General features: G+C 25.8%; 2 protein-coding genes across 3 annotated transcripts in view; both read left to right on the forward strand.

The window, feature by feature from the left end:
- Window positions 1–187: 187 nt before the first annotated feature.
- On the forward strand, window positions 188–5,110 carry LOC129968340 (cell adhesion molecule Dscam2-like). The gene is made up of 4 exons (XM_056082197.1): window positions 188–254; window positions 2,317–2,601; window positions 3,248–3,367; window positions 4,917–5,110. Exons 1-4 carry the CDS (start codon window positions 188–190, stop codon window positions 5,108–5,110), a joined length of 666 nt encoding a protein of 221 aa, XP_055938172.1.
- A 2,993-nt stretch (window positions 5,111–8,103) lies between these two features.
- Window positions 8,104–26,174, forward strand: part of LOC129968884 (cell adhesion molecule DSCAML1-like) — a 136,261-nt gene continuing 118,190 nt past the window's right edge. Inside the window, exons 1-4 of one of the 2 annotated variants that reach the window (XM_056083202.1) lie at window positions 8,104–8,275; window positions 9,114–9,392; window positions 10,871–10,990; window positions 11,944–12,111. In XM_056083202.1, coding sequence (XP_055939177.1) covers window positions 8,161–8,275; window positions 9,114–9,392; window positions 10,871–10,990; window positions 11,944–12,111 — 682 coding nt within the window. In that variant the 5' untranslated portion in view covers window positions 8,104–8,160. Of the gene's footprint in view, window positions 8,276–9,113; window positions 9,393–10,870; window positions 10,991–11,943; window positions 12,112–21,724; window positions 21,844–22,988; window positions 23,274–24,197; window positions 24,318–26,174 lie in introns of those variants that run through there. The other variant, XM_056083210.1, reaches the window with a different exon arrangement.

The raw sequence follows: 26,174 nt of genomic DNA on the forward strand, positions 1-26,174 counted from the left end.
AGTAATTATAGTTTTTCTGAAAGTTAAAACATGAAATTTTAATTTCCAAGATTGGCCGTTATGGGGCGCTTCAGTACCATCTACATTAGTTACTGCTTCTCTTGACGCCATAACGCTCTAATGCAGAAAAAAAGAAAGGCTGCCAGTCTTGTTTGCTGTTTTCATCGCTTATAAATTAAGTGTTATAATGTATTTTCAACTTTGGTGTTTCACTGGATTATTAATTATTTTCCCATTGATATGCATATCTAAAGGTAAGTGTTAATTATAAATTTTCTACCATATTCTCAAATGTATGTATCGTTTTCTATGTTGTTTAAAGCAAAGTTTACCATCAATTATTTATACGTTGCTTTCAGTAATGATCTATGTTGTTTTCAAACCGAAGTCGAGAATAAAGAGATGCTTATTTTATTAAAAATATATGTAATTAAGAATTTAGAAAAAGGAAAAGTCTCACGGACCAATTTTCATCATATAAATTTCGATAATGATAGGCACTAGATGTATCGATTATCCTGATTTTCTTATCTATAACGTACCATTTTACTCTGTAAAATGCTGTACTTTTCATTATTTACTAATTTTTTATGTACTTTAAGGAGGGAAATATAGATGATTAAAAAAAACCTTTCAATTCAGTATGAAACTTTCAAATACATTCAATAATATATATTCCAAATTATTCTATAAGTAATATTCATGCCTAATAAGCGTTGCTGTTTTTCCATTTCAGTTTAGCAAAAATATCAAAAGTTAAAAATGATTCCATAATTTCATGATATTGAGAATTTTCTTAGTAATTCAAGGAACAATCATGCTATGCGTTGTTTATTCTCTTAATGCATATATATCATATTATATACTAGTGCTGCATGTACTGCAATTTGTTTTAAAAATAAGACAATTTAACAAGCGCAGAAGTGCACTGCTGTTAATATGAGATAGATTCTATAAATTCTGCTGTAAAATGTATTAAATATTCAAATTCTATGCTTCAAAAATTGTAAAAAGTTGAATGCAACATAAGCTGAATTTTCTATTTATAGGAATAATCTATAATATCATTTCCCTTTTATTTTATTTTATCTAATCAGTGTGAATTAAAAAGAATTTCATTTTACGTCAAAGAATATCAGCATGAAATATTTATCCATAAACAAGCTTAATTTTTTAAAAGGTGTACTTTATGCCTGAAATTAAAAGGGAAAGGTTTGAATTTGCGAACATTTTCAGTGAATAAGTTAGTTATAAATAGACCGAAAACGTAATTCGAAATGTTTTTTAAGTTGAACAACATGCCATATTTACTTTACAGAGAATCATGCAGATTATATTTAAGATTAATTAAAAACATATTTAACTTATTTCTTACCATAAAAGGATGCTATTAGCAGAAATTTGCGGTATTCATCAATGGCATATCTTTTTATTTACACCTTTCTATGGATTAAAAAAATATATGCTTTTTATTGTTCACACTATTAAACATAGTTACAGAAATCAACAATTGAAATCAAAACATAAGTAAATATAGAAACAAAACTGCATTTTCTAGATAAAGTAAATAGAAATTAAAAGAAAATTAAGTAATTAAGTAAGTTAAAATAGAAATTAAGTAAATTATTTGAGATGTTCAAAATTTTCTTCGCCCTTCATAAATGAGAGAGAAACTATATCCTTTGTTTAAAATACTCAAACGAAATTCAATAGAAAAAAAATCATCTTTCTATTTCATATCATGTATAAAGTTTTGTTACATATTAATAATTTTTATGTTATGCTATTGCGTTCTTAATTATGAAAAAAATAAGTAAATGAAATATCAAATAAAATTTAACATATAATTTTCTGGGATTCTCGAAATCCAAACTACATCATTGACGTAATCAGTTTTTAATGATCATCAGATTTCATCACTTGCTCTTATGTTGGGATTAAATCTTTATAAATAGCAACTTGGTCTAGAAACAAATAATTAATGAATGAATAATTTTAATTTATTAAATTATTTAGATAAAATGAATAATTTTAACTTTGAAGTGTTAATATTTTTTTCATTCTTCATTTTTTTTGTTTATTTTTTACTAACAAATAATAATTTGGGTTGGGTAGTTAGAAAGTTATTGTTTGTATTGATGTCTTGAAATTCTTTGAATCGGCTGATTTCTAAATAAAATTTATTTACATTTTATTTATTTCTATTCAATAAATATATATGTATTCCTGTAATAATGCAAACGGTTACAATGTAAGGAGTATTGATAATTTTGGGAAATGACAAACATTATTAAAATGGAGAATTCTAATTTCTAGGAATCTTGGAAGTGCAACCATTTTCCTTTCCTCAAGGTATGACTGAAGGGGAAAGAGTGATCGTTGCTTGTACCACAAAATCGAGAGACAAATCTGGCGGTCAACTTTCTTTCAAGTGGCTGAAAGACGGCAAAGATTTGCCGGTCAAAACCCAGACAAAATCTTTCGGAGATTTTTCGAATATTGTCATCGATCCTGTGTCGGAAGAGGATAGTGGTAATTACACTTGTGCAGTGACTAGTGGAGGATTGCATGATTCATATACAGCTCAACTTACAGTCATGGGTGAGTATAAGAGCATCGCGATCCTATGGCATTTGAATTTAAAATAATTTCTATTATTAATTTTATTAATAATAGAATAGAATAGTTAATTAATAATGGAATTATTATTATTAATTTTTAATAATAATAATTCAAAATAATTTGCATTTAAAATAATAAGTATTCAGATATGAATACTCTAATACATTGTTTCGAGATTTTTTTTTATATTGAAATTCTTTAATTGCTCTTATGAACAAAGAGATTTACAATTTTTTTATATGTTATCTTATTTTTTAAATATGAGCTATATAACATAATCAAGGTAAGATGAAATTTAAAAGAACATTCACTTTTAATATGTTTTTTAAGTATTACTAATAAAAATAAATAAGTTATAGAAAAGATATTAGGAGAAAATTTCTTAATTTTCAGGAACTTATTATCGCCACACAATCAATAGAGATCCTTATAGATATTATTATCAATCGATAAATTAGGAAAGGAATTAAGAATTCAAATATTAATATAAATGAATTTGAGTTTGGGGTTGTTTCTTTGGGAAAAATTTTCGTAATCATAATTCTGTAAATTTTCGTGTATTTCGAAAAACTCTTTGAAATTTTAGTTATATTTAAATGAATATCTTAAAATTTTATTCCTTTAGTTCCTCCTCAGTGGATTATCGCCCCTAAAGATGTGAGCAGCTTCTCTGGGAAATATCTGGTCATCGATTGTAGAGCATCAGGAAAACCAACACCAACCATATCCTGGATGAAGTCTGAAGGTAAATAAAGTTGATACAATAATTCATGTAAAATTTTAATAAGATGAAAAATTATCTTTTTATCAGTTTGTTGATAAAGGAGTGTCATCATATGTTAATAAGTTTTTGATAAGATCATTTTCTTGATAAGTGTGTGTGGGGGGGGGATTCTTTCCATTTTTAAAGAAGCTTTCCATTTTTAAGAGAAGAGACATTTTTAAAGTTGATGAATTCTAAATCTATTGCTAAATCCAAAGATTATAAAAATGACTTTTTGAGAATGAATGATTTCTTTAGAAATCATACATTTTTTTTCGCAGGTCAAACGTTGCATGTAAAATCTTTAAACATAATTATGGAAAAGATATACTTATTTTTAATTAATCTTTAAAAAATTTTTAATAATAAATAAGAACTAAAAGATAATCATTGATATATGTGATTGCTTGCAAGTTCGTTAAGAGTGATATATGAAGTGGTAATTACTCTTTTTTTTAGCATTTACAATTAATTATAAATGAATAATTTATACAAATTTAATAACAATTATTTTTAAAAAACAGAACAATTTCATTATAGATTTCTAAATGCTAAGAGAGTCTATAAAGTTTGTTTTAATTAGAATATCAGAAACTTCACAAAATATTATTTATATTCGATAACTTAAATTAGTATCCATGAATTGAAATTAAGTATATTTATATTAATATTCTCTTTTTTGAACATGAGGGCTATTTTGGAACCACCGTTGTCATTCTGAATTGGAGCCGAACGACAATGCTTGAGCTAGCAACTCTTCACTCCCTTCTGAACTCCTATGTCACATCACTTAAAGAATATAGTTTTAAAAACTTTTCAATTTTTCGAATGCGATATATCTACTTTCTTATTTCAAAATATTAATTTCAGTGGAAATCTAAATACTACTGGTGATTTCCCCTTTTTTTCTTTGATTAAAAAAATAACATTAAAAAAACTCAAGAAGGGAGGTTTCATATCAATTCAAAGACACCACAGTTATAGGCGTATCTAAGATTAATTATCCTGGTTGATAGATCCATTTCAAGTACCCTTATGGTTTGTTTTGAAGCTGGAGGAAATTCAACCATTTACAAAGAGACAAGACTATGCTGAACATCAAACATCGAAAATAAATAACATCTAGGATGGTTAAGTTCTGTTCATACTTAGCACCTTAACACCACACCTCTATTTATAGAGTTCGTGTGGATCGTGTCTGGTTTGATATAGACGCAGGTTCAACTTTATTAAAAACCAAAAAAAGAGAAAAAAGTTCTGTCCATACTACTTTACTTCAAAGATTGTGATATTATAAATAGATAAGGGTGCACACAGTTAAATGATTATGCTATAAAAATAACTATATATGGACCATAAAAATTTACAAAACCATTGTAATATAAAAGTATGATATTTTTCAACTACAAAGACTTAAAGTCACGAAACTATAAAGCTATACACAAAAAAATAGGCGAATACTATAAAAAAGAATTAATAATAACAGATACATTCTTTTATTAATTAAAATAAAAGATATTTTTTGTATCAGGCCATGGAATGGAAGGATTTGCAGCAGTGAGTGAATCTGAAACACTTCGTCTGGCAAATAATGGCAGCCTGATCATCGAACAAGTTGAAAAGTCCGATGAAGGTCTTTATCAGTGCATAGCCACAAACTCAGTGGGACAAAATTTGAAGGATATTTCGATCAACATATTCGGTAACAATTGCTTTTATAATTGAATTGTTTCTCAGCTTAATCATTTCCATTTTATAAGCAACGATATTATTAGATTTCTTAGAAGTTTTTTTGTATCTATGACTTGTATAAAATATAAATCATTTGCATAATTGCATACTTTACAACAATTTAACTAATTTCTGAGAGGGTATCGTTTTTTATAAACACGAATCCAATCTATATAAAGGGTAAGGTAATGGATGTTACATTATTAATTTAATAGACGCTATCAGTGAGGTATTTTGCGAAAACTTAATAACATTCTGTAAATAGACAAATTTCACGAAGTTTTCTCAATATTCTTCATTTTATAAATGTCCTTAATATCGCAAAACTCATCTTAAATTAAAATTATTTGTGTATTTCGCATTGATGATTTTGTGCAATTATTTACTTTTATATCTTCAGAATGAAAAATATCTCTATTATATTATGTAAATTAATTAGATATAAGTAACATAACTTATTTAAACTGTTTTGTATGGTGACATCTCTGATGGATAATATTTGTATATACCTTTGTCTTATTTATTAAGTGATAATAAAAGAGATATAATTAAAATGTGCAATGAAAATAATTATATTGAAAAATAATCCACTTTATCTGTGATATATATGTTTAGTAAATTATTTATTACTACATTATAGTGCACTGCGTATTTAGTTGTCTCTTTTTTTTATTCTACTAAGCCTGTATTCTTTTTGCAATATGATTTTTGTGATTTATTTTTGTATTTGTTTATAATTTGCCGTATGTTGTGATATGTTATGCATTATAAATAAGACTGAAAATCTAAAGAGATACAGCAAATAGTGGAATAAATCGACGCACCAAAACCGTCGAACCAATACAGAAATAAATAACAAAATCTGAAACAATTTCACAACAAACCGACAAGAAAAATGGACTATTTTATTCATTTTTTTTTTCGTTGTAGTGTTGTTAGTTAAAACCGCGTTCTTAATCTTTATATTGTTTTAACATTGAATTCACTTTATAGATGCACTACGCGCTTTAAAAATCTTATCCAAAAAGAATTATGGAAATGATGTACATTTTCAATCACGTGACTTTCGATTAAACAGAGTCGGTTTTTCCTCAAGCACAGATGAAATATAGAAAATTCTGCTAAAATATTTTGACTTATCATTCCATAAAATTCAACTTACGATATTTACTGTTCACCTTACGCTTTTCCGATTAGCGCAAAATACTCAATTGTTGCGATGTCTTCACGTTATTAGAATATCGAATTTAATCTATGACTTTACAGAACAAGTTGTGAAATATCAAAATAATACATATAATGTAAAAAATATTCTATATAATTTTTAAATTATTAAAAATACTTTGATCTTCTTTATGATCAATTATTTTGTTTGGAATAATAGTGTGCTGATTTGAATTAAATATTGTATCGTATCTATTTTTCTCTACTATTGCTGCTGTGTTATTGCTATATTGTAATAAACGCTTGCAAATTAGAAGCTGCAGAAATCAAATCATACTGAAGACAACTTAACTAAAAAAATTTATTTACTTTGTACTTGTTTCACATTACTTCTAGTGTGCTTTCTTGCTTTGTGTTATTTGATTTCTAAAACTTTTCAAGCCTGGAAGATACTAAAAATATATATAAATGATTGAAATTTCCATTTCTACATTTAAATAAATAAATTATAAATAATGTATTTATTTAAATTTTTATAAATAAATTAAATACTAATGTTTACGTGAAAATATTTTATACATAGCTTTATCCTCTTGGTTTTATCATTAAAATTCTTCTAATTTTGATAAATATTATATACATAAAATCGTTTCATTCATCAAAGACATTTTACTTGTAGAATCTTGAATATAAATCTTAAGGTATGTATAGTAACAAAGGCTATCATCCCTCATACGTACACCTCTTGAAGTTTAAATTTTCTCTGATCAATCTGCTCATACATTTCCATACTTGAGTCAACACAATTAATGTTACTGACTTACGTCTTTTAACTTGTAAATATACTTGCTAATACAATATGATGCAGTTTCATGTCATTTTTTCTTTCAATAAAACGATTAATGAATTCTAACATTGAAATTGCTACATCTAATATGCTTCGTATCATGTAATCTTTACGATTCAACAAAGTTATTTATAGTTGAAAATTTATCGTAAATTCGGAAATATTGATATTTTAGCTAATACTGATATGCGTCAAACGAATTAAAAACTATTCTTAAAAAAATATAAGAAAAGTAATGACAATCATCCATAATCTGAACTACAAGTCCAATTCGGTATACGTAAAATTATATGTCGAGAATTTGAAGTGACCGTTAGAATTAAGCAAATAACATGGTTAAAACATGGACCTGGTTTGAAAATACTTTTATTAAAATTTTAGGATAAAGATGATTTAAAAGCTTTATTAATCCATTTCATAAATTGTACTGAATTCATACATTATGCAAAATAAGTTATTTAATTACTTACTAAAATTTCCTGATTAAAGTAATTCATTCGTTATTCATGTTACTTTGGGTATAAATTTCATACTTTTTGATGTTGTTATTAATGAAATTCAAACAATCGCAGAAAGTTTTGAATTTATATTTTTATAAATGCTTGAAAATTTGGTGATATAATAAAGAAGTGCACATCTGTGATAATATAAATATTAATATTCAGTATTCGTTTCTATGATGCAGGCATTTTGCATCTAGTTATCAACGACTTTTACATCAATTTATTTTAACATTTATCCCATTTTTTTTTTCTTATGAATTGCGAAATCACTCACAATGAAATAAATGAAGTATTGAAAGCACTATTTTTTATCATATCTATAAACGAATATTCATTTTAAAAATTAGTTGAATATAACATTTTTCAACTTTAGTTCTTATTTCCAACGATACGCGGCGCTAAAATAGTTTTCGCAGTTATTCTAATGTTGATGATTGCAGGGACGCTTTGACTCCATGCGATTGATTTAACTTACTAGAATCTTGTCTGAGTATAAATTAGAGTTTTAGTTGCATTTTTTATCATTAATTATGATATCAAAGGAGCTGAAAGGAATATATCAACCATATATAAACTACTCTAAGCGATCCATCTTTGGAATATTTCTGACAACAATGGTGGAGTTCATCGTCGTAACATCTGCAGGTTAGTTCTTATTCAATCAACTTATTTAAAATGCTTATAAAACATATCTAGTTCATTATTAGATTATTTAGTTTCCTACTGACTAGTTTTTATATATATTTTTATGTTGATCTTTTATACCTTAGCTTCAGAATATCTAAAAACATATGCAATTATGATTTAACGAGCATATAAATCTAATTACGTATCTAGTTATGATTTATATCATAAGAGAAAAAGTGTTCTTCATTAAGAAAATGAAGTAACTTGAGTAAAAAAAGATTTGCGAAAAAACGAATTTGCATTCAGACAGTTAGAATATATGATTCATATATTATATTTTTTATTTGAATTATTTCAATTCTAGTAATTTTTGTGTAAGATTGAAAAAACTAAAATGATTGTTTATTTTAGTATTTGTATTAAAAAAGTAACTAAACAGTTTTTAATTGTCTTTTAGTTCCTTCTTCATTATTTTATATTTGTGTTTAAATAAATAATGAAGCATTTATAGTTTTAATCCATCAAAAATTTTTGAAGTATAATTTTTCTGTTTGTTATTAAGCTGTATTTTAAAAATAAAATTCATACATTTTTGTAAAATTATATAAGAATATCAAATTATTATGAAAAAAATTGTGTTAATTTCTTTAATAAGTTCCTCATATCGTTAATAGAAAGAGTTTTTTAAATGTTCATAATCTACTTTTATAAAGCAACTTTAAGTCATTCTGAAATCTATCCAAACTATTTAGTTTTTCTTTTAATTTTAGGAAGCTATAAGATTTAGGTTACTTGTTTTTTGTTGTTTAAAATAAACTATGAAATTGCTACATATATATCTATATATATATTTCAGCTCAATCCAAAATACAGCCTTTTAACTTTCCATCCAACGTCATCGTTGGACAAAAGGCTAGTGCTGCATGTACTGCAATATCCGGAGATCCACCTTTGGAATTCAGATGGCTCAAAAATGGTAAGGATATCTCTTCAGGAGAAGTGAAAGTTCGGACATTGGTGGATGTATCCGTCTTGGTTATCGAATCTGTTGATGTGTTTTCTACTGGCAATTACACATGTCTTTTGAGGACATCAACTGGATCAGACTCTTTTACAGCTCCTTTGGATGTTAAAGGTAAGAAGTGTGTTTCTTTAAAAAAAGAATTCCAACAGGTTATGGCATTACATTTACGTTACTTTAGAAAAAAATTAATAAAATGAGCGATACTTGACTTGAAATAAACTTAACTAATTAATTTATTTATTATGTATAAAATTGGAATGTATTTTTAATTCTTCCAATTTATTTGCAATGATAAACATTCATACTTTTGATGGTTCATCAAAAAAATTCAGAAAAATATGTTTTAAAAAGAATGTAACGATAAGAAATGCCGTATACTCAATGTTTCTGCTACAAAAGGTCCCAGACATGATATAAATATGAAATCATTCCAATTCTCTGAGTCAAACATTTCAAATTTGTTAGAAAAACACTGAGTCTCAAGTCAAAAATGTTTTGCTGATTTTTTATATAAACTTCTGAATATCCCAAATCATTTTTTATATCACGATATTTACCTCAAGCAGCTTTTAATAATATAATCAGTGCTGGATAGCATTCCCAGGCACTCACTAAAAATTATCACAGGCAGCAATAGAAAAATATTCATTAAATTTTATTACTCCGTAGTGTTGCTTTATTTACTTTCATTTTTATTTCACCTTAATTCACCTCACTATTTAAAATATTCTATTACTTTATTTTCAATGTTGAATTGGGATAAGGAATGGATGCTGGAAGAAATCGAGAGTAAAAAAATTCTGTAAAGTTTATTTATTTATTTTTTTCATATAGCTGTTGTTCATCTAACAGGAATTCTAAGGAAATTGTCTGACCGATTAATCATTGTTTAGAGAAGGATATGTTAGAAAGATATGAAGACTTTATTTAATCATAATTAATAAAGAAAATAAGAATTTATTTTTTGCGTGAAATGATTCAACATTAATTATTAATAAAATAACTATTATAATTTTGCAGTAAATTAACTTTATTAATTCTGTTCAATTTTATAATATTAACAGAACAATAATTTTTTTAACATTGTTTCATTTATTTACTCAAGAATGCCATGCTTCGAAACATTTTAGGTGTTAATTTGCCCAAATTGAAAGCACCTATGTGTAAATTTTTTACGTTTCGCGTATTTAACTGAATTTTTTTCGCTATCTGTACCAAAAGTGAAATTAAAAGAGGTAAATTGTATGAGGCAAATTTATTTCCTTGTAGTTACTGTATGATTTTATTTGAGATTTCTAATAAGAACAATCCTATGACTACAAAAATATAAACTGATACATAATTCGGATTAACGAACAAAAATATATCATGAAATAATTTTTTCAATCGCATAATTAGTTACGAATTGAATCCGGATCAATTATCAAATGTGAAATTTTCCATTTGTTAATTAGTTTGTAAGTAAATTGCATGTTTTGCCAAAACTAAATCCACATCCTTAGTAAAACAAGGACATTTATCAGCAATTGCTTTAAATAATTGCATCTTAAATTTTCTTACGATTTTAATAACCTCATTTTTCCTTACAGAACCTAGTAGGTGGTTAAATAACATTCAAGATCAAGAGTTGAAAGTTGGAGAAAATATTTCTATCTTATGTCAGGCTAATGGTCTTCCTCTTCCAAAAGTTGTATGGAAAAAGAAAACTGGTAAGTTAATCAGTATTTTTGATAATGTGGTTTAATATAAGAAAACTATTTAATGTCTAGTTTCAAACTACAGATTATGTATATTTCATTATGAAGTGACAACGTAACATAATTTTGGCTTCATATTGCATCTGAAATTTTTAGAAAACTATAACGCTTTTTCTCTGTTATAATATGACTTTTATTATGAAATCAAGCATTAAGGAAATATGAAAAGAATTGATAATGTGCATAAGTCATTTAAGTGCTGTATTTTCTTGAAAAAGAAAATCTGTCATTAAAGAATCTTACAATCAATTTTTCTTATGTATTCATTCTAATATATATTCACTTTTTATTGATGTAATTTTCTTTAATTCATGTTTTTTAATCAAATTTTTAATTTTAAAATACTTTTATAGGCAATAATAATTGTTCCACGATATTCAACTGAATGTTTTTGTATCATTCATAAATATTTATAGATCAATACGTAACTACCACTAAATTATTATTAGTGATAGAGAAAATTCAGCACAAAGAGGATTTTTTTCTTTAATTTAATTTAATTGAAGATGGATCTATAATTTTTATATTACAACAAATTCTTGGGTTATATCTTGTTATGTTACGAATGTACGAATCAAATAGTAATTTTTTTTTATTTAAGGTGATGAATTACGATTTTTATGATTTTCGATATTTCCATTTTAAACAAAGCTATATTCATCAGGATTTTTGAAGAAGTATTTTAGAGACCTTTAATAGTGTACAATTCCTCTATTTCTTTACGGTTATAGATAAATTTTGATAAATCTTAGGAATCTGAAATTAGCTTCTAATATTTATCATCACCTTAAAATAAAATTATTGCTCATTTTACCAATCAAAACAAATGAAATGATTTTCTGTTGTGTTACCTTTCTGTTTAAGAATTTTTACAGATAATTCTTTTTTTAACTATATTATTACAGACAGTGAATCTGACAAAACGACATTGGTAGAAGAACAACAACAGGCCCCAGGAGTTAGTAAGCTGCTATTAATTAACACCAAACCAGAAAATAGTGGATATTATGAATGTGAGGCCAATAATGACGTTGGTCAACCTATATCAAGAATTATTAATGTTAATGTATTGGGTAAGAGAGATTTGTTATGATTTTATAAAAGTGTGGTTCTAATATAATTGTTTTGATTCGAATTACTTTTAAAAATGATCGAATGGACGATCATTATCGAAAAAAATTCTTTTTTATATATATATTTAATATAATATGCATTCTTTTTAATTTAGATAAAGCCGGTAATCAAAAATAGCCTTCAATGTTATTAATAATCAATGCATAATCTATCATTTTTTTTCCATTGAGGGAAAATAATTATCTTGTAATTTGTATTTTTGTATAAAAGCAGTGAAATACACGGCACATGTGTAATAAACGCGCTAGTTTAATTTTGGAATCCTCTGCGCATCTCGAATGATCAAAAGAGACAAGAGTTTACAGAATAATATAAGAAATTGTGCAGGTATACGTTATATGAAACTTATAGTTACGTTTATACTAGAATTGTGCAGTCGTATTACTCGACTTCGTTCAGTTTTGAAAGAAACTAATGAAACCATTTAAATTAGATTTCCTTCTCATTACTAAAATGTATATGATATTATATAAAAATATATATTACTCAGCACTCTTCAAATTTTATCCATCGACATTATTTATTGCATAAACGCAATGTGACTCAACTGCTAATTTTTCTACCGGAATTTTTCAAAGATGATTATAACTGAATATTTTATTTATTTACAGGTGTAAAAAGAATTCGAGTGTTCAATTTTTCCATGAATCTCTGGTGTCATAATGTTCAACTGCAATTTTTATATCAGTTTCTTATAAAACTAAAAGGGTTTCTAGATTATAAGTGTTTATTTCAACATCAAAGAATGTGCTCCCCACTTTGAATTATTAAATTAATTATTATTCAAAACATTAGTTTATTTTTCGAAGAAAAAATTATGACATCGAGTATACTATCAGTTGATCAATTATAATGTTGAGCTAAATCATCATATTGAGTATACTATTTTAGGTACTTTATATTACCTACATAGTATCGATGACATTATTATTAGAATTTATTTCGAATATATATTATGATTTTTTAAATATTTTTATTACCTTATAAATCTAATTATTGTACTTTATTAAACTTTATTAAATGAGCAGTGAACTGAGAATTTATTTCTTTCATATTTTTGCGTATAAACAACACTCAGTTTATGCGGTTTTTATTTATTTTCGGTTTATTCAATTTAAAAAGATACTTTAAAAAACGAAATAATAATAGTGTTTATTTATGAAATAATGGTATACCTTAACCACTTAAGCCGACATCAACTTTGTTCAACGTCATATAGAAGCATAGTTTTAAAAAAAAGTGGTCTTTAAGTGGTTCGCAATAAGTGAATTTCGTTTCTTAAAGGTATTTTGCAGAAAACAATGAAAAATGATTATTGGGAAATTATTTCTATCAAATTAAATAATTATAAAACATTTCATTCGTTTGCCATTATGTTATTTCTTAAACGAACTTTTTCACAAACAAAAGCAAATAATTTTGGTGACATTGGGCAAAAATTTTGTGGTGTTTTGGGGCAATTCAATTTACTTTGACAATTAATAGGTTGAATTTGAAGCAATCCAATTCCTGTTTTCATGTAAGAATATAAATTATTGAATGATTTTATTTGAAAATTATGTTAAATAATTTAATATAATGGAGTGATGAAAACTAAATAATCCTCAATCAGCCGTTTCTAACCGACCATCAACTATTCATATAGTAACTGATCATTCTTCCTATCTTAGAATGTACCGTTAAATATAAAAAAATATATATCCGTATTTATATAAATGGAATTCTATCAGCTATCAAACAAGTCTTATGGACGCTTTGACTAAGCATGTTATTCATAAAAAAAGTGTGTGTGTTTTTACTGTATACAAATGATTACATATGCTAAAAATGTTTAAAACATTTGATATTTTATTATTTTTAAAATGATAAATATTTTATCTTTAATTAAGAGTGTTATTATTTCTGCATAAGATATATATATAGCTTTTTCTGCCGGCGTCCTGGCATAGGGGTAGCGCGTCTTCCCCGTGATCTGGGCGTCCCGGGTTCGAGTCCCGGTTTGGGCATGGTTGTTCTTCTGTTGTTCTATCTGTGAGATGTGTGAATGTGCCCTCCTGTAAAAAGGGGTTGTGCAAGCGAATGAGTGATGCGTGAGTAGCAAAGTCGTACTCTTGGCCCTAGTTGGCGCTGCTATAAAAAATAAGAGACGTCCCCCTCAGGCTTAAATCGCTGTCTTCGTAACAGCGGGCTTGTCAGTGGCAAGTGCCATAAAAAACAAACAACAAACAGCTTTTTCTTGAGAGCATTTATGTATATAAATTTATCTTCATTGAAAGTGATATATACAAAATGTTGTGTTTTTAGCTTTTATCGTTTCATTTTTTCCAGTAATAAAACCCTCTTAGTGAAAAAATAATAATCACATTTTTTAAGTAACATATTTTTGTGAAAGTGTTCATTTACTTTTTTAAAAGTATTTTCTAGATTCATTTGATATGCTAAAACGAAATGATTTTTTTATTATAATCATTATCTTTATAAATAATATTTAAACACAAAATGCACTTGAGATAAAAAATATTTTGAAATTTCTGTTGTTGATGTTTTGTATATTTTGATGTACTGAGATATTTTAAAGAGCCTTTATTTGTAACATTTCTTGATTACTAAGAATATTACGTAACTCATTGCCATAGTTCGATGTTACTATGTAGATGTGTTTTTACAATATTCGAAATTTGAGTATTAATTTTTACTACATGCAAAAATATGTAAAAGGAAAATTCGCCACTTTTTTTACATTTGCTCTGCTATATATTTTTGGTATCATATATATATTTATACGATATATATTTTCAACTATTCTGCACACAGCCCTATTATTTCAATTATTCCGAGCCATTTTATGGCATGTATTTTACTTTTTTAAAAACGATATATTATTTTTATTTCCATTTCATATCGACCTTCAAGAATTTTATTGATATGTATATTTTCAAATTATTTGTGTTCGTTCTGAAACTGACAATTTTGCATTGACTTTGATTTGTGTTCGTTCTGAAACTGACAATTTTGCATTGACTTTGATCTGTGTTAATAATTTATGAAAAAAATCTGTCACATAATTATACGTCAATGGAAATGAAATTGCTTTTTAATATTTTTTCGCCTTTTGAAATGAATGAAAGGAGAAAAAATCACTAAAATATAATATCGCAGAAGTTTTTAAACATACCGCAATTTATATTTTATATCAGACAAAAACCGAAAAAGCTGAAAAAAAAATTCCTTTTTTTTCTCAATACATGGTTCAATTATCATTAAAATCATTCATGAAATATATTTTCTATTTTAGAAATTTATAATTTTCTTGAGATAAAACAATTGTTTTGTCTATTTCTTAAGCATTGCGTCGAATTATTTTGAAAATAAATCACTTTCTTCATTAAGCAAAAAATTCAAATCAAGAGTGTTTATATTTTTAAATTATTGATATCGTAGGGTATCTTTTGAATAAATATAAATACATGAAACTGAAAAAACAAAACTTCAATGGAAGGGCTTTCAAGCAATGTGCCATTATTGGAACTTGGATATATTTTTTTTAAAGTACAGAAGTTACAAATCTTCACTCATTCCTTGAAATACAAAGATAATTTGAAAAATGGAACTCTTGCTTATGCTTATTCTTGTGAAAATACTTATGCGTTTCTTATTTTTGAATACATTTGTAAAAATACATAAGCGTGCTCTTACTCGTGAGTATTTTTTTTTTGAAAATATTTATATGTTTCTTAGTTGTGCATTTTTTAACGGAAAAGACTTATGTTTTCATAGATTTATTCCAATTTATTATGAATTTCCCATTGATATGACTTCATATTTTCAACGTTAAAAATGTTAAAATAATTTTGTTACATTTTAGAGATATCCCATATATTTGTGAGTTTATACGTGTTTTACAAACTTACGTGAATTGAATTCGCAGATTAAACATGTTAAAATAGTTCAAAAAATTGTCTGGTGATGGCGCTAGTGCTGTGATCGTCAATATGCTCGTACAAAGCATACGAACGCCATTGAGTTAATACTTGAGATGATTCTGTGTTGATACGCTATAAGTTATATCTTTTAAATAAAATACTGTGATTTTTTTATCACTAAATTATTTTTTGAATAATCAAAGTGGAAAAAAGGATACAGAAACATGGATAACAGTCTTTCGTTTTTGAGATGGATGATAGTAGGAACAGTCTGTTTAAACGCTGGAGTTATATCAGGTAAGAGTTTGTTAAAAGTGTTAACGTTTTTTATAATTTATGCATGTGTATATTATCAGTTGTTTATTTATATGTTTATTTGTTAGGATTTATATGTTTTGAATTTTAGCACATTCCTTAATATCTGTGTTTCATGAAACAATTATTATTTTTACAATCGCTTCTGTATTTCATATAAACAAATCATTAGGTTTTTTTTGTATATATTCAAAAAGCAAAAGCATTCATTAAATCAAGTTAATGTCAAAAATATAAGCTATTTATTACTTTAATATAAAGTAGCTGATTTAATGTTTTTAAGAAAGGAATTTAATAACATTTCATTTTGAGATATTTTGCAACTTACCTTTTAAATACATTTAAAAAAACAGCATCTATAAATTTTCATTTATAACGGAAATTGATTTTACGAAATAAATAAGAAGGTTTCTTAAGCAATTTTATAAACTAACTTTAGAAATACCCATTTAAAGAAACAATAATCTGATAAAATTCTTTAAAAAAAAAACGAGAATGAATTCTTTTCACGATGCACCTTTTGGTACATCACTTTAAGCTAATGTTGTAGTATATATTTTCCAACAGAAATAATATTAGAAATATTAGAAAAATATTTTTTTTCAGCACATAATTTTTACATGAAAAAGAAAGATTGTTTCTAAAAATTCAGCAAACTATAATTTTTAACTGCATGTTTCTATAACATTTTAATTAATAAACACTAATTTAACGATTTAATTATTACCATTTTAATTACTTTCTAATTCAGTTTGTGATATATCATATTTAAAAAACTTAACCAAGATTGCTTTAGAGTTATTATAAAAAAATCGTTTTGTAATATAAAACATGCATTTAAAAAATTAATATGTTAAATACATCATAAACTGAACATCGTGAAGCACATTCGTATGAAATATAGTGTGTTGGATAAAAATATTTTATAACATACGACCGCGTTTTATAGCGATTGCCCTAATTTTTCATCTTATAACAATCTTTTTATTTTTGAAACTGAAAATGAATTTTATGTGAAATAATAAATAAGTCACTTGGTTTAAAGCTATTTTTATTAAATTTTACAGGCCACAATTCACTTAAAATTCTTCCTTTCTCATTTCCAACTTCTGTTCTTGACAAAAGAGCCATTGCTACCTGTGCAACTTCTACTGGAGAAAAGGTCGATTTTAGATGGATCAAAAATGGAAAAGACATTGCAAAACACAATAATGTCAATGTCAGATCGTATCCAGATCTTTCCAATTTAGTGATCGATCCGTTAACAGAAGACGATAGTGGTAATTACACGTGTGTTGTGACTTCCAGAGGCGTTACTGCTAGTTATACTACAACCCTGGATGTCTTAGGTAATACTGATGTTTAGAGATATTTACATACATTTTCAGATTTATTTCAGAGATATTTACATACAGTTGTAGATTTAATTCAAAGATATTTACATACATTTGTAGATTTATTTCAGAGATATTTACATACATTGTAGATTTATTTCAGAGATATTTACATACATTGTAGATTTATTCCTGGCTGAATTTTTTTAAAAAAATTAAGAATTTCATTAATTGAGTCTTTTAATTAATAATAAATTATTATCTAGTTGCTTTTTAATTAAATTTCAAGAAGATTTTTTTAACATTTTAAAATTTTTTTGTAAACTTTTGTTAACCATTTTTTATGACTTTATTTTATAATTTTATTTTAATAGACGATACTTTGTATTAAAAAGAATCTTAAATATAGAATGTTGTATATATTTTGTACTATTTGCGGCTGTTTTTTGTTCAGGTATTTTTACATATAATTTTGTTTTTGTCTCTGTTAAAGTACCTCCTGCTTGGAAATTAATGCCAAGTGATGTTGATGCTGTAAGTGGTGAAAACATTGTCTTAAATTGTCAAGGAACTGGTCAGCCTCAACCAATAATTATTTGGCATCGAACTATTGGTATGTGTATTATTTTTCTCTTGGAATTAATGAACATTATCCTTTAAATAACACACACACACACACACACAAATATATATATATATATATATATAAACCTTAAGATTAACATCATTTCGATATATAAATAACCGAAAATATCCTCCAAAAACAGTGGAAAGTGTATTCATATACATTTATTTACACTTTTACACTTATCAAATCTTAAAAGAGAAACTCTCTTTAAATTTTTCTTTTATTGTAAATAAGACTGCCTAATAATTTTTTCCTGCTCTAGTAATAAACAGAAATCGCTTATAAGGCGATAAGATGGGAGAGAAAGATAAAACGTTCTAAAAATAATTACTGGGGATATAGATTATTTCCATGTAGAGAAAATATCCTAAAGCCATAAGCTCCTACATTTTCTCTATATCGGACGTCGATCTTCTTGCAAAGAAAAATTATTGACATACAATCTTTACCAAAAAAGCAGATTTGTTAAAATCTGCTCGAAGAATACCGTTAATAATTTTATTAATTTTTTGTGTTCAAATGGTAGTGTTTAGATTAATCATTTTATCTTAGAATGCTAATATTTAATTAATTATTCTACTTTGCTACTTTCTACTAGTAAATTAATTGGTTTTTGGAAAAATTCCTTTTTAAAAAATTTAGATGGATGTTGCTTGTTATTCAAATAATGCGATTAAGTTATATGTCAAAGGAAATATAATTTTATCAAAAATGTAATACATTAGAGATTATCCTATTTCCAAAAATCTATAGAAGGCATTTTCAAATAGCTAGAAAAAATACAGTACAGTTTGCTTAAATTTCTATGAAGATCACTGCAGAAATAGAAATGTTGCAATTGTAGTGATTTAGCTAATTTAAGAGTCATACGTTAGCTTGTTGGTAGAATTTAACCAATACCATATATTGTCGTTTTATAGGTTTAGTCAATCAGATGCTATCATTCTAAAAGGTTTCCACAGCTAATTTTTGTCACTGGAATTGAGAGAGCTAGCTCTTATATGATTTATATTAATCCTTTAATTAAACGTTCCCCACGTTGTGTAAACATCATGCAGAGAAATTATTGCAAAGAAAGAAAGAAATTTTTGCTGATTTTATTACGAAAATTTACTTTTTTACTACACCAGATACTTCAGGCCTTCATTTTCTGTTAAAAAATTAACAAATGAACTTTAAAGAAGCATAATTCGTAGATAAGAGAAGAACCAGTGTAAAAATAAAAGTTAAATTTAGCTAAAGGAAAATGTCAAAATCAGAATACTCTTCAGATTTAATTGAAGTTGATACTTTATTTATAAGAAAGTATCGCTTTTTAATATTTTTTTTGTCTGGAATGCTTGATATTTTGAGTTTTCCAACAAAATAATTAAAATAATCAAATAACATTTTAATCAGCATGCATATATCATGAATCAATATACATGCTCTTGGCAATTATTGAAATAATTATAGCTTTAGTGCTACTTTCTCTTCATTCCTTAACTTATTATTTCATTGCTTAATTTTGCTTACGACGAAAGATTAAAATATAAATTTTACAGTGAAAATGTCATTTTATATCCTCAAGAATATTCTTAATTCTAACTTAGGAATCTTCAACGATTGTTTGATTTTTGCAATTTTACAAATAAATCATCATATAATATTTTTGAAATTATTGTAATATAATTTTAGGTGTGAATCCGGATTTTGTCCCTGTGACAAATCAAGTGCAAAGTAATGGAAGTGTGATACTAAATGATATTACCAAAGGAGATGAGGGAATGTACAGATGCAACATATCCAATGGAATAGGCATGCCACTTGTAAAATCTATTATTGTGAAAGTAATAGGTGTGTATATCCAAAGATTTAAGTTTGAGGAGCTAAATGATAGATTTTTAAAATGTCGTTTCTTTCCTTTTTAATGCTGATTATATTTCCTGTATATGCTGTAAATTCAAGTAGACACAAATGATGTTTAAGAGATTATAATAGTTTTATCTTTATCATATTATATATTCTATACATAATTTATTTCGGCTATAATATTCAAAGAATCATCGAGTGAAATGTTTATGTGCAAAATTCCTTTCAATGACTTCTATTTTAATTTGTAATTTTAAAGGTTTGAATTTGTGATATATTTATTGAAACAGAGTATTCACTGTTGGCTTATTCTCATATGTACAACAAAAAAAAAAGATTTGATAATTATATTTATATGCTGTTTAATGTGTGAATATTCCTACCTTCAATGGTGAATGTTAGATATGTAATTTATTCTCGCTGTTTCAATTGCTTATATATGGTTTTTCTTCTTTACAACTGTTTACAAAAATATAAATGATGTGATGACAGTAATTTATCACGAAAATATCATTATATACCAAACACATCTACAAATCCTCATTATCTACAATCCTCATTATCTACAATCCTCATTATCTACAATCATCATTATCTACAATTATCATTATCTACAAATATCATTATCTACAAAACACAAGCATAATTATGAAGTTTAAACAATCAAATACATAAGTATTTTGTGTGTCTAAATTATGAAAACGATTTTTATTAATATTGATGTTCTAAGTCCTTGCCGCATTTACTACCTCAAATGAACTGATGATCTTTAATACTTACACCGAAAATACTTTATCCATTTATTTGTGTATATATTTTGATTATTTATAAAATGTGAAATCTTCTTTTAGAAAGTTTATACTAGTAACTTACTTTCTTTCAGTAATTTTATGACACTATAATTTTTTTTGCCACTTTATCACGTCGGTCTGGTAATCAACTGACGAGACAACATTTTACCTGAAATATTGTATTATTTGTCTGATAAAGGTTGGTCATTGAAAAACAAAGCGAGGATAACTGAGAGATCCGATGACTAACTACTCTACTCATCGGATTCTTTTTATAAACGTACGCACAATATTCCTATTACATACCGTAAAGTAAATAACCAAACACCATTTCATCTTTCTGATCAGCGCAATATTTTGCAATAACGATAAATATATAAAAATATCTCATTATCGAGTGATCATTCAAAAATACTTGTGTCAAGTTTAAATCCATTCAAAGTTATTCCATTAAATATTTTAATTTGAACGAGAAATGAGAATTTTATTTTCCTCATAAAATAAATTAAAGCATTTTAGTTTATAAAATGACATATTGAGGGCGCTAGTATGCACTTTCAGCTTCATCTTGTTTTCGTACGCCATTGTATATTATTATACTGAATGTGTTCACGCTTTTGTACACTAATAAAGTTGAGCTACGGGCATGAGTGTATATATTTTATAATTTTATGAAATAATCTGGGCCTTTTTTACTTGTTTTTATCTTCTGGGTTAAAAGTCTTAATCCGTTGACGAATTAAAGTAGATAAGATGCGAGAAATTATTCTTTGTAGCAAAGTACCCCTCCTCTGCATTTTGCTGCTACTCATGGAGAACGTACTTTTAGGTAAGTGAATAGAAATTCATTTTATTAAATTTATTTTTACTGCATTTTTGTGATAAATTTAAGAAAAATATTTCGCATAATATCATTTCTAATTAAAGAAGAGCAAGCAGTTTTCTTGAAAAAGTCATGCGTTAAAGAATTCAGTCTCCAAAGATAATATTTTTAGTGTATGTTTTCAAATTCCCATATTCAATATATAATTTCGAATTTATCATAAACAATTTTATCGATCTAATTTTATAATTAAGGGACAAATATTTTATTGCACTGATCTTCGTGATTTGAAATTTCGTAATGATAGCTATGCATGATGAGAACATTTACTATTATTTCATAAAATACAAACATAGATCATTACTAAATATAAATCGCAATGCACGAAATTCAGATATAGGTCATTACTAAAAACAAATCACTATAAGAAAAATTGTTTTCTTTAATGTTTTAATTGAACTATAACTAATAGCTTTTTTTATAATTTAAACTAAAATTATCAAATAAAGTAGTTTTGTTAAAAAATGTTTAAAATATGTATAATATGGAATATAAACTGTTAATACTAATAATTTAACTATTCCATAATCTGCATAACAAATCACTTGAAACTTTCATAACCAAATCTCTTTTGCTATTTTGAAAAAAGTAATTTGTACAGCAAAAGAGATTTTATAATAAATTGTTAGCCGAAAAATTGAATGAAAATACTGGCATTTATCTTTACACATGTGCTTATTTAAAATGCATTCCAAATTACACTGTGTAGATCTAACGTGAATTAATAACAACAAAATATATAATTTATATACATAATTTAATTCGCAATTTATATAAACATTTAATCATATTGAATTTGAAATTTAATATTATGACGTCTGTTTTGTAGGCTCTTGTTAACGAAAGGTATCTCTTGTATTTCAATAACATACTAAGAAACTATTTCGATTCGTTTGAATTGAATTTAAAAGATTTCAACATTAGTTCTGTTAATAAATTAAATACTTCTGAAAAGTTGATTTCAAATAAAACAAATTAATAGTTTTCAGTGATGTGAAAATATTACACGTTTTACATTTTGTCATTTTTTTTAACATTAAAAAAGAATTATGATCCAATATATATATATATATATATTTCTTTACGTTTAGGAGAAAGCACTTTGATGATACAGCCATTCAGTTTTCCTGCTGAATCTGTCATAGGTAGGAGAGTAAGCGCGACATGTACACCGTCAGCTGGAGAAAAAATGGAATTTAAATGGCTTAGAAACGGAAAAGAATTATCTAAAGGATCGAATGTAGATATCAGATCATTTTCAGATCTTTCTAATCTCGTCATAGATCCGCTATCTGAAGAGGACTCTGGAAACTATACATGTGTTGTTAATGCTAGAGGCATGACCGCTAGCTATACAACCACACTGGTTGTACTTGGTAAGTTTTTTTCCTTCAACATTTTCATTTCAGAATGGCATATTCTGCAATTTTTATAGAATATGTGCAGTGATTTTATTCGTTTGAGCATTTATTCAATTACATTGTATTAAGGTTATCTATTTTCAATTACAGTAAAACTCCTAAAATTTTAATTTGATTAAAATTTTACTTCCTTCCATACATTACATTTATAAGCCATAAAAAATTTTTAATAAAATTTGATGATTCACTGCGATTGAACATCGTTATTCTATTTTTCTTTGAGTAATTATTATTACTATTCAACTTCCTGTAGCATTGTAAAATTTTAAATGAAAATTCCATCATATATTAGAATTATATATTCCATCATATTTTGTATAAAGCACTTAAATGCAAATACTTCAAATGAACTGTATGGTAAGCAAAAATATACAGGGTTTATAATATATTGTATTCTATAAAATAGCAAAAAAAATAATAATACTTTTTTCAAATTGTGAAGGCAAAGTTATAAAAATATCTTTTAATTCTATCATGGTGTCGCAGCACATAGAAAAATGAGAAATATTGTGGTATTGCAAATATTTTGAAGATAATGCAGATGCTTTTTATTGTCATAATTTATAGTTTTAGCTAGAAATATTTAACAGTTCAAATTTAATGAAATCAAAACATACTTTATTATATTATAAATATATCTTTGAGAAATTTTAAAATGAGTAATGTATTTTGGCCTTTCTTAGTCTGAATAATAAAAAAAAATACACAAAGCATTTTAGTTTATATATTTCATCGAGAATTGGCATTTAAAATCTTTCTATCATCTAATTTTATTCAAACACGTTCATATTAAAATATTCCATAAAAATTATGCAGTAATTTTTGAAAACATGTGCTTTATTTTAAGGAACTAAAATTTAACAATAAAATATTTCGCAGTCCCTCCTTCTTGGAGTTATATGCCATCTGATACGGATGCTCTCAATGGTGATTCGGTGTTTTTAAATTGCAAAGGAACCGGAATACCAAAGCCTACAGTAATTTGGTCACGAACTCAAGGTAAAACATTTTTTCTCTAATTAACTTTTCAATTGAAATTTTAATTCAATATTATTTTATAAACATGTCCATTCCTGCATAAACATTCCTGAAAATACCTATTGAGCTTTCCATTTCTTATCTTCAAATGAGATTCTATATAAATAAGTTATTTTTAAATTTCTTAATATATTTGTAATATTATCTTATATGATATATAGGATTCCATATGCATAGATATTTCTTTGAAATTTAGAAAAAAATTTCTAAAGTAGAAAAAAAATAGAAAAATAAAATAATAAATTGCTTTATACATTTGAAAAATATACATTTTGAAAACATATATTTTGAAAAATTCTATTTTGATACATTTGATACATTTTGAAAATATATATTTTGAAAAATTACATTTTGATACATTTGATACATTTTGAAAATATATTTTTTGAAAAAAATACATTTTGAAAAATATATATTTTGAAAAATTACATTTTGATACATTTGATACATTTTGAAAATATATATTTTGAAAAAATACATTTTGAAAATATATATTTTGAAAAAATACATTTTGAAAATATATATTTTGAAAAAATACATTTTGAAAAATATGTATTTATAATACATTTATAACAAAAGGAATGTGAGGTTATCCATACTTTCAAATTAATTACAGTTCGAAGCCTGAATGAATTTGAAGTAAGATGTGATAGATGGATATTTATTAAAGAAAAAAAAATAGCTGCTCAAAACTTACCTGTACATGACATAGCAATGTTGCAGTGAATCAAGATGCATATCAAATATTTAAATTATACTATTTTTCCAAAAAAAAAATTAAAATTTTGTCTGACATTCTTTGCAGCTTAAAAATCTATATTTACCTTTTCGAAGAATCTCAGGCTCCTTAATCATTAGATGGTGGCGATCGAATTCCACCATCCATTACTCCTTTTGTCGTGATTCATGCATTTCATTTGATCGTGGAATAAGCATTCTCACATGTGTTTGGCAAAGAATGTATAGGTATCGGCTTTTCATCAACACTTAAAAATACTAAAATAACTGAATTGCACCAATTAAAACAACTGCATTGAATCAACATTTATTATTTCATTATAATCACAATTACTTTAGCCAAAACATTTATTTTTTTACTATAAAATATATAAACTAATAATGTTGAATAAAATATTCCATTTACTAAATATTTTGCTTTTTTTATTCAAAAATGAATATATCCATAAGTTTAAAATAAAATTCCTAATTTAAAGTTTTTTCCTCAGTTAAAGTGATAAACGATTTTAAATGAAACATTTTATTGTTAGAAATTAATTCCAATATAGGAAGCAGGTATCTTTGTTTTTATGAGCTACAATTTGAATACTATCATCATTTCTCTTACAGAGTTTCATAGTTCAGCTGCCTGTGAGATTTATTCTCCTTGCAGCTCTATTACAAGTTCTTTATTCTGTTTTTAAGAAAAATTTCAAATAACTTTCATTTGCGATCCCTTTTCAAATTTATTCTACAAATTTCAATACCGATTACACCTCTATAAAAAAAATTGCGGTTAATTCAGATCCTTCTATGAAATTAAAATTATAAGAATATTAAATAAGATTATATGGATTGGACCGGACAGTCTCCAATTTTCATTAAATACCCGAAGTGTTCCGAATTTTACTTATAAGAGAGATCTTAATATTCGAACTCTTCATATATATAGAATTTGATTTTAAAAGTTATAAATTTTTAAAAAATATATATATAAAAGGACCAGATGTATGAGATTCATTGGAATACTCCAAATTTTCGGCCTAATATTGGGTTCTGAAAAAATAATCTGAATCTAAATTAAATGTCCTATATAGCCCA

Source organism: Argiope bruennichi, chromosome 5, assembly GCF_947563725.1.
Source record: "Argiope bruennichi chromosome 5, qqArgBrue1.1, whole genome shotgun sequence".
Taxonomy (NCBI): domain Eukaryota; kingdom Metazoa; phylum Arthropoda; class Arachnida; order Araneae; family Araneidae; genus Argiope; species Argiope bruennichi.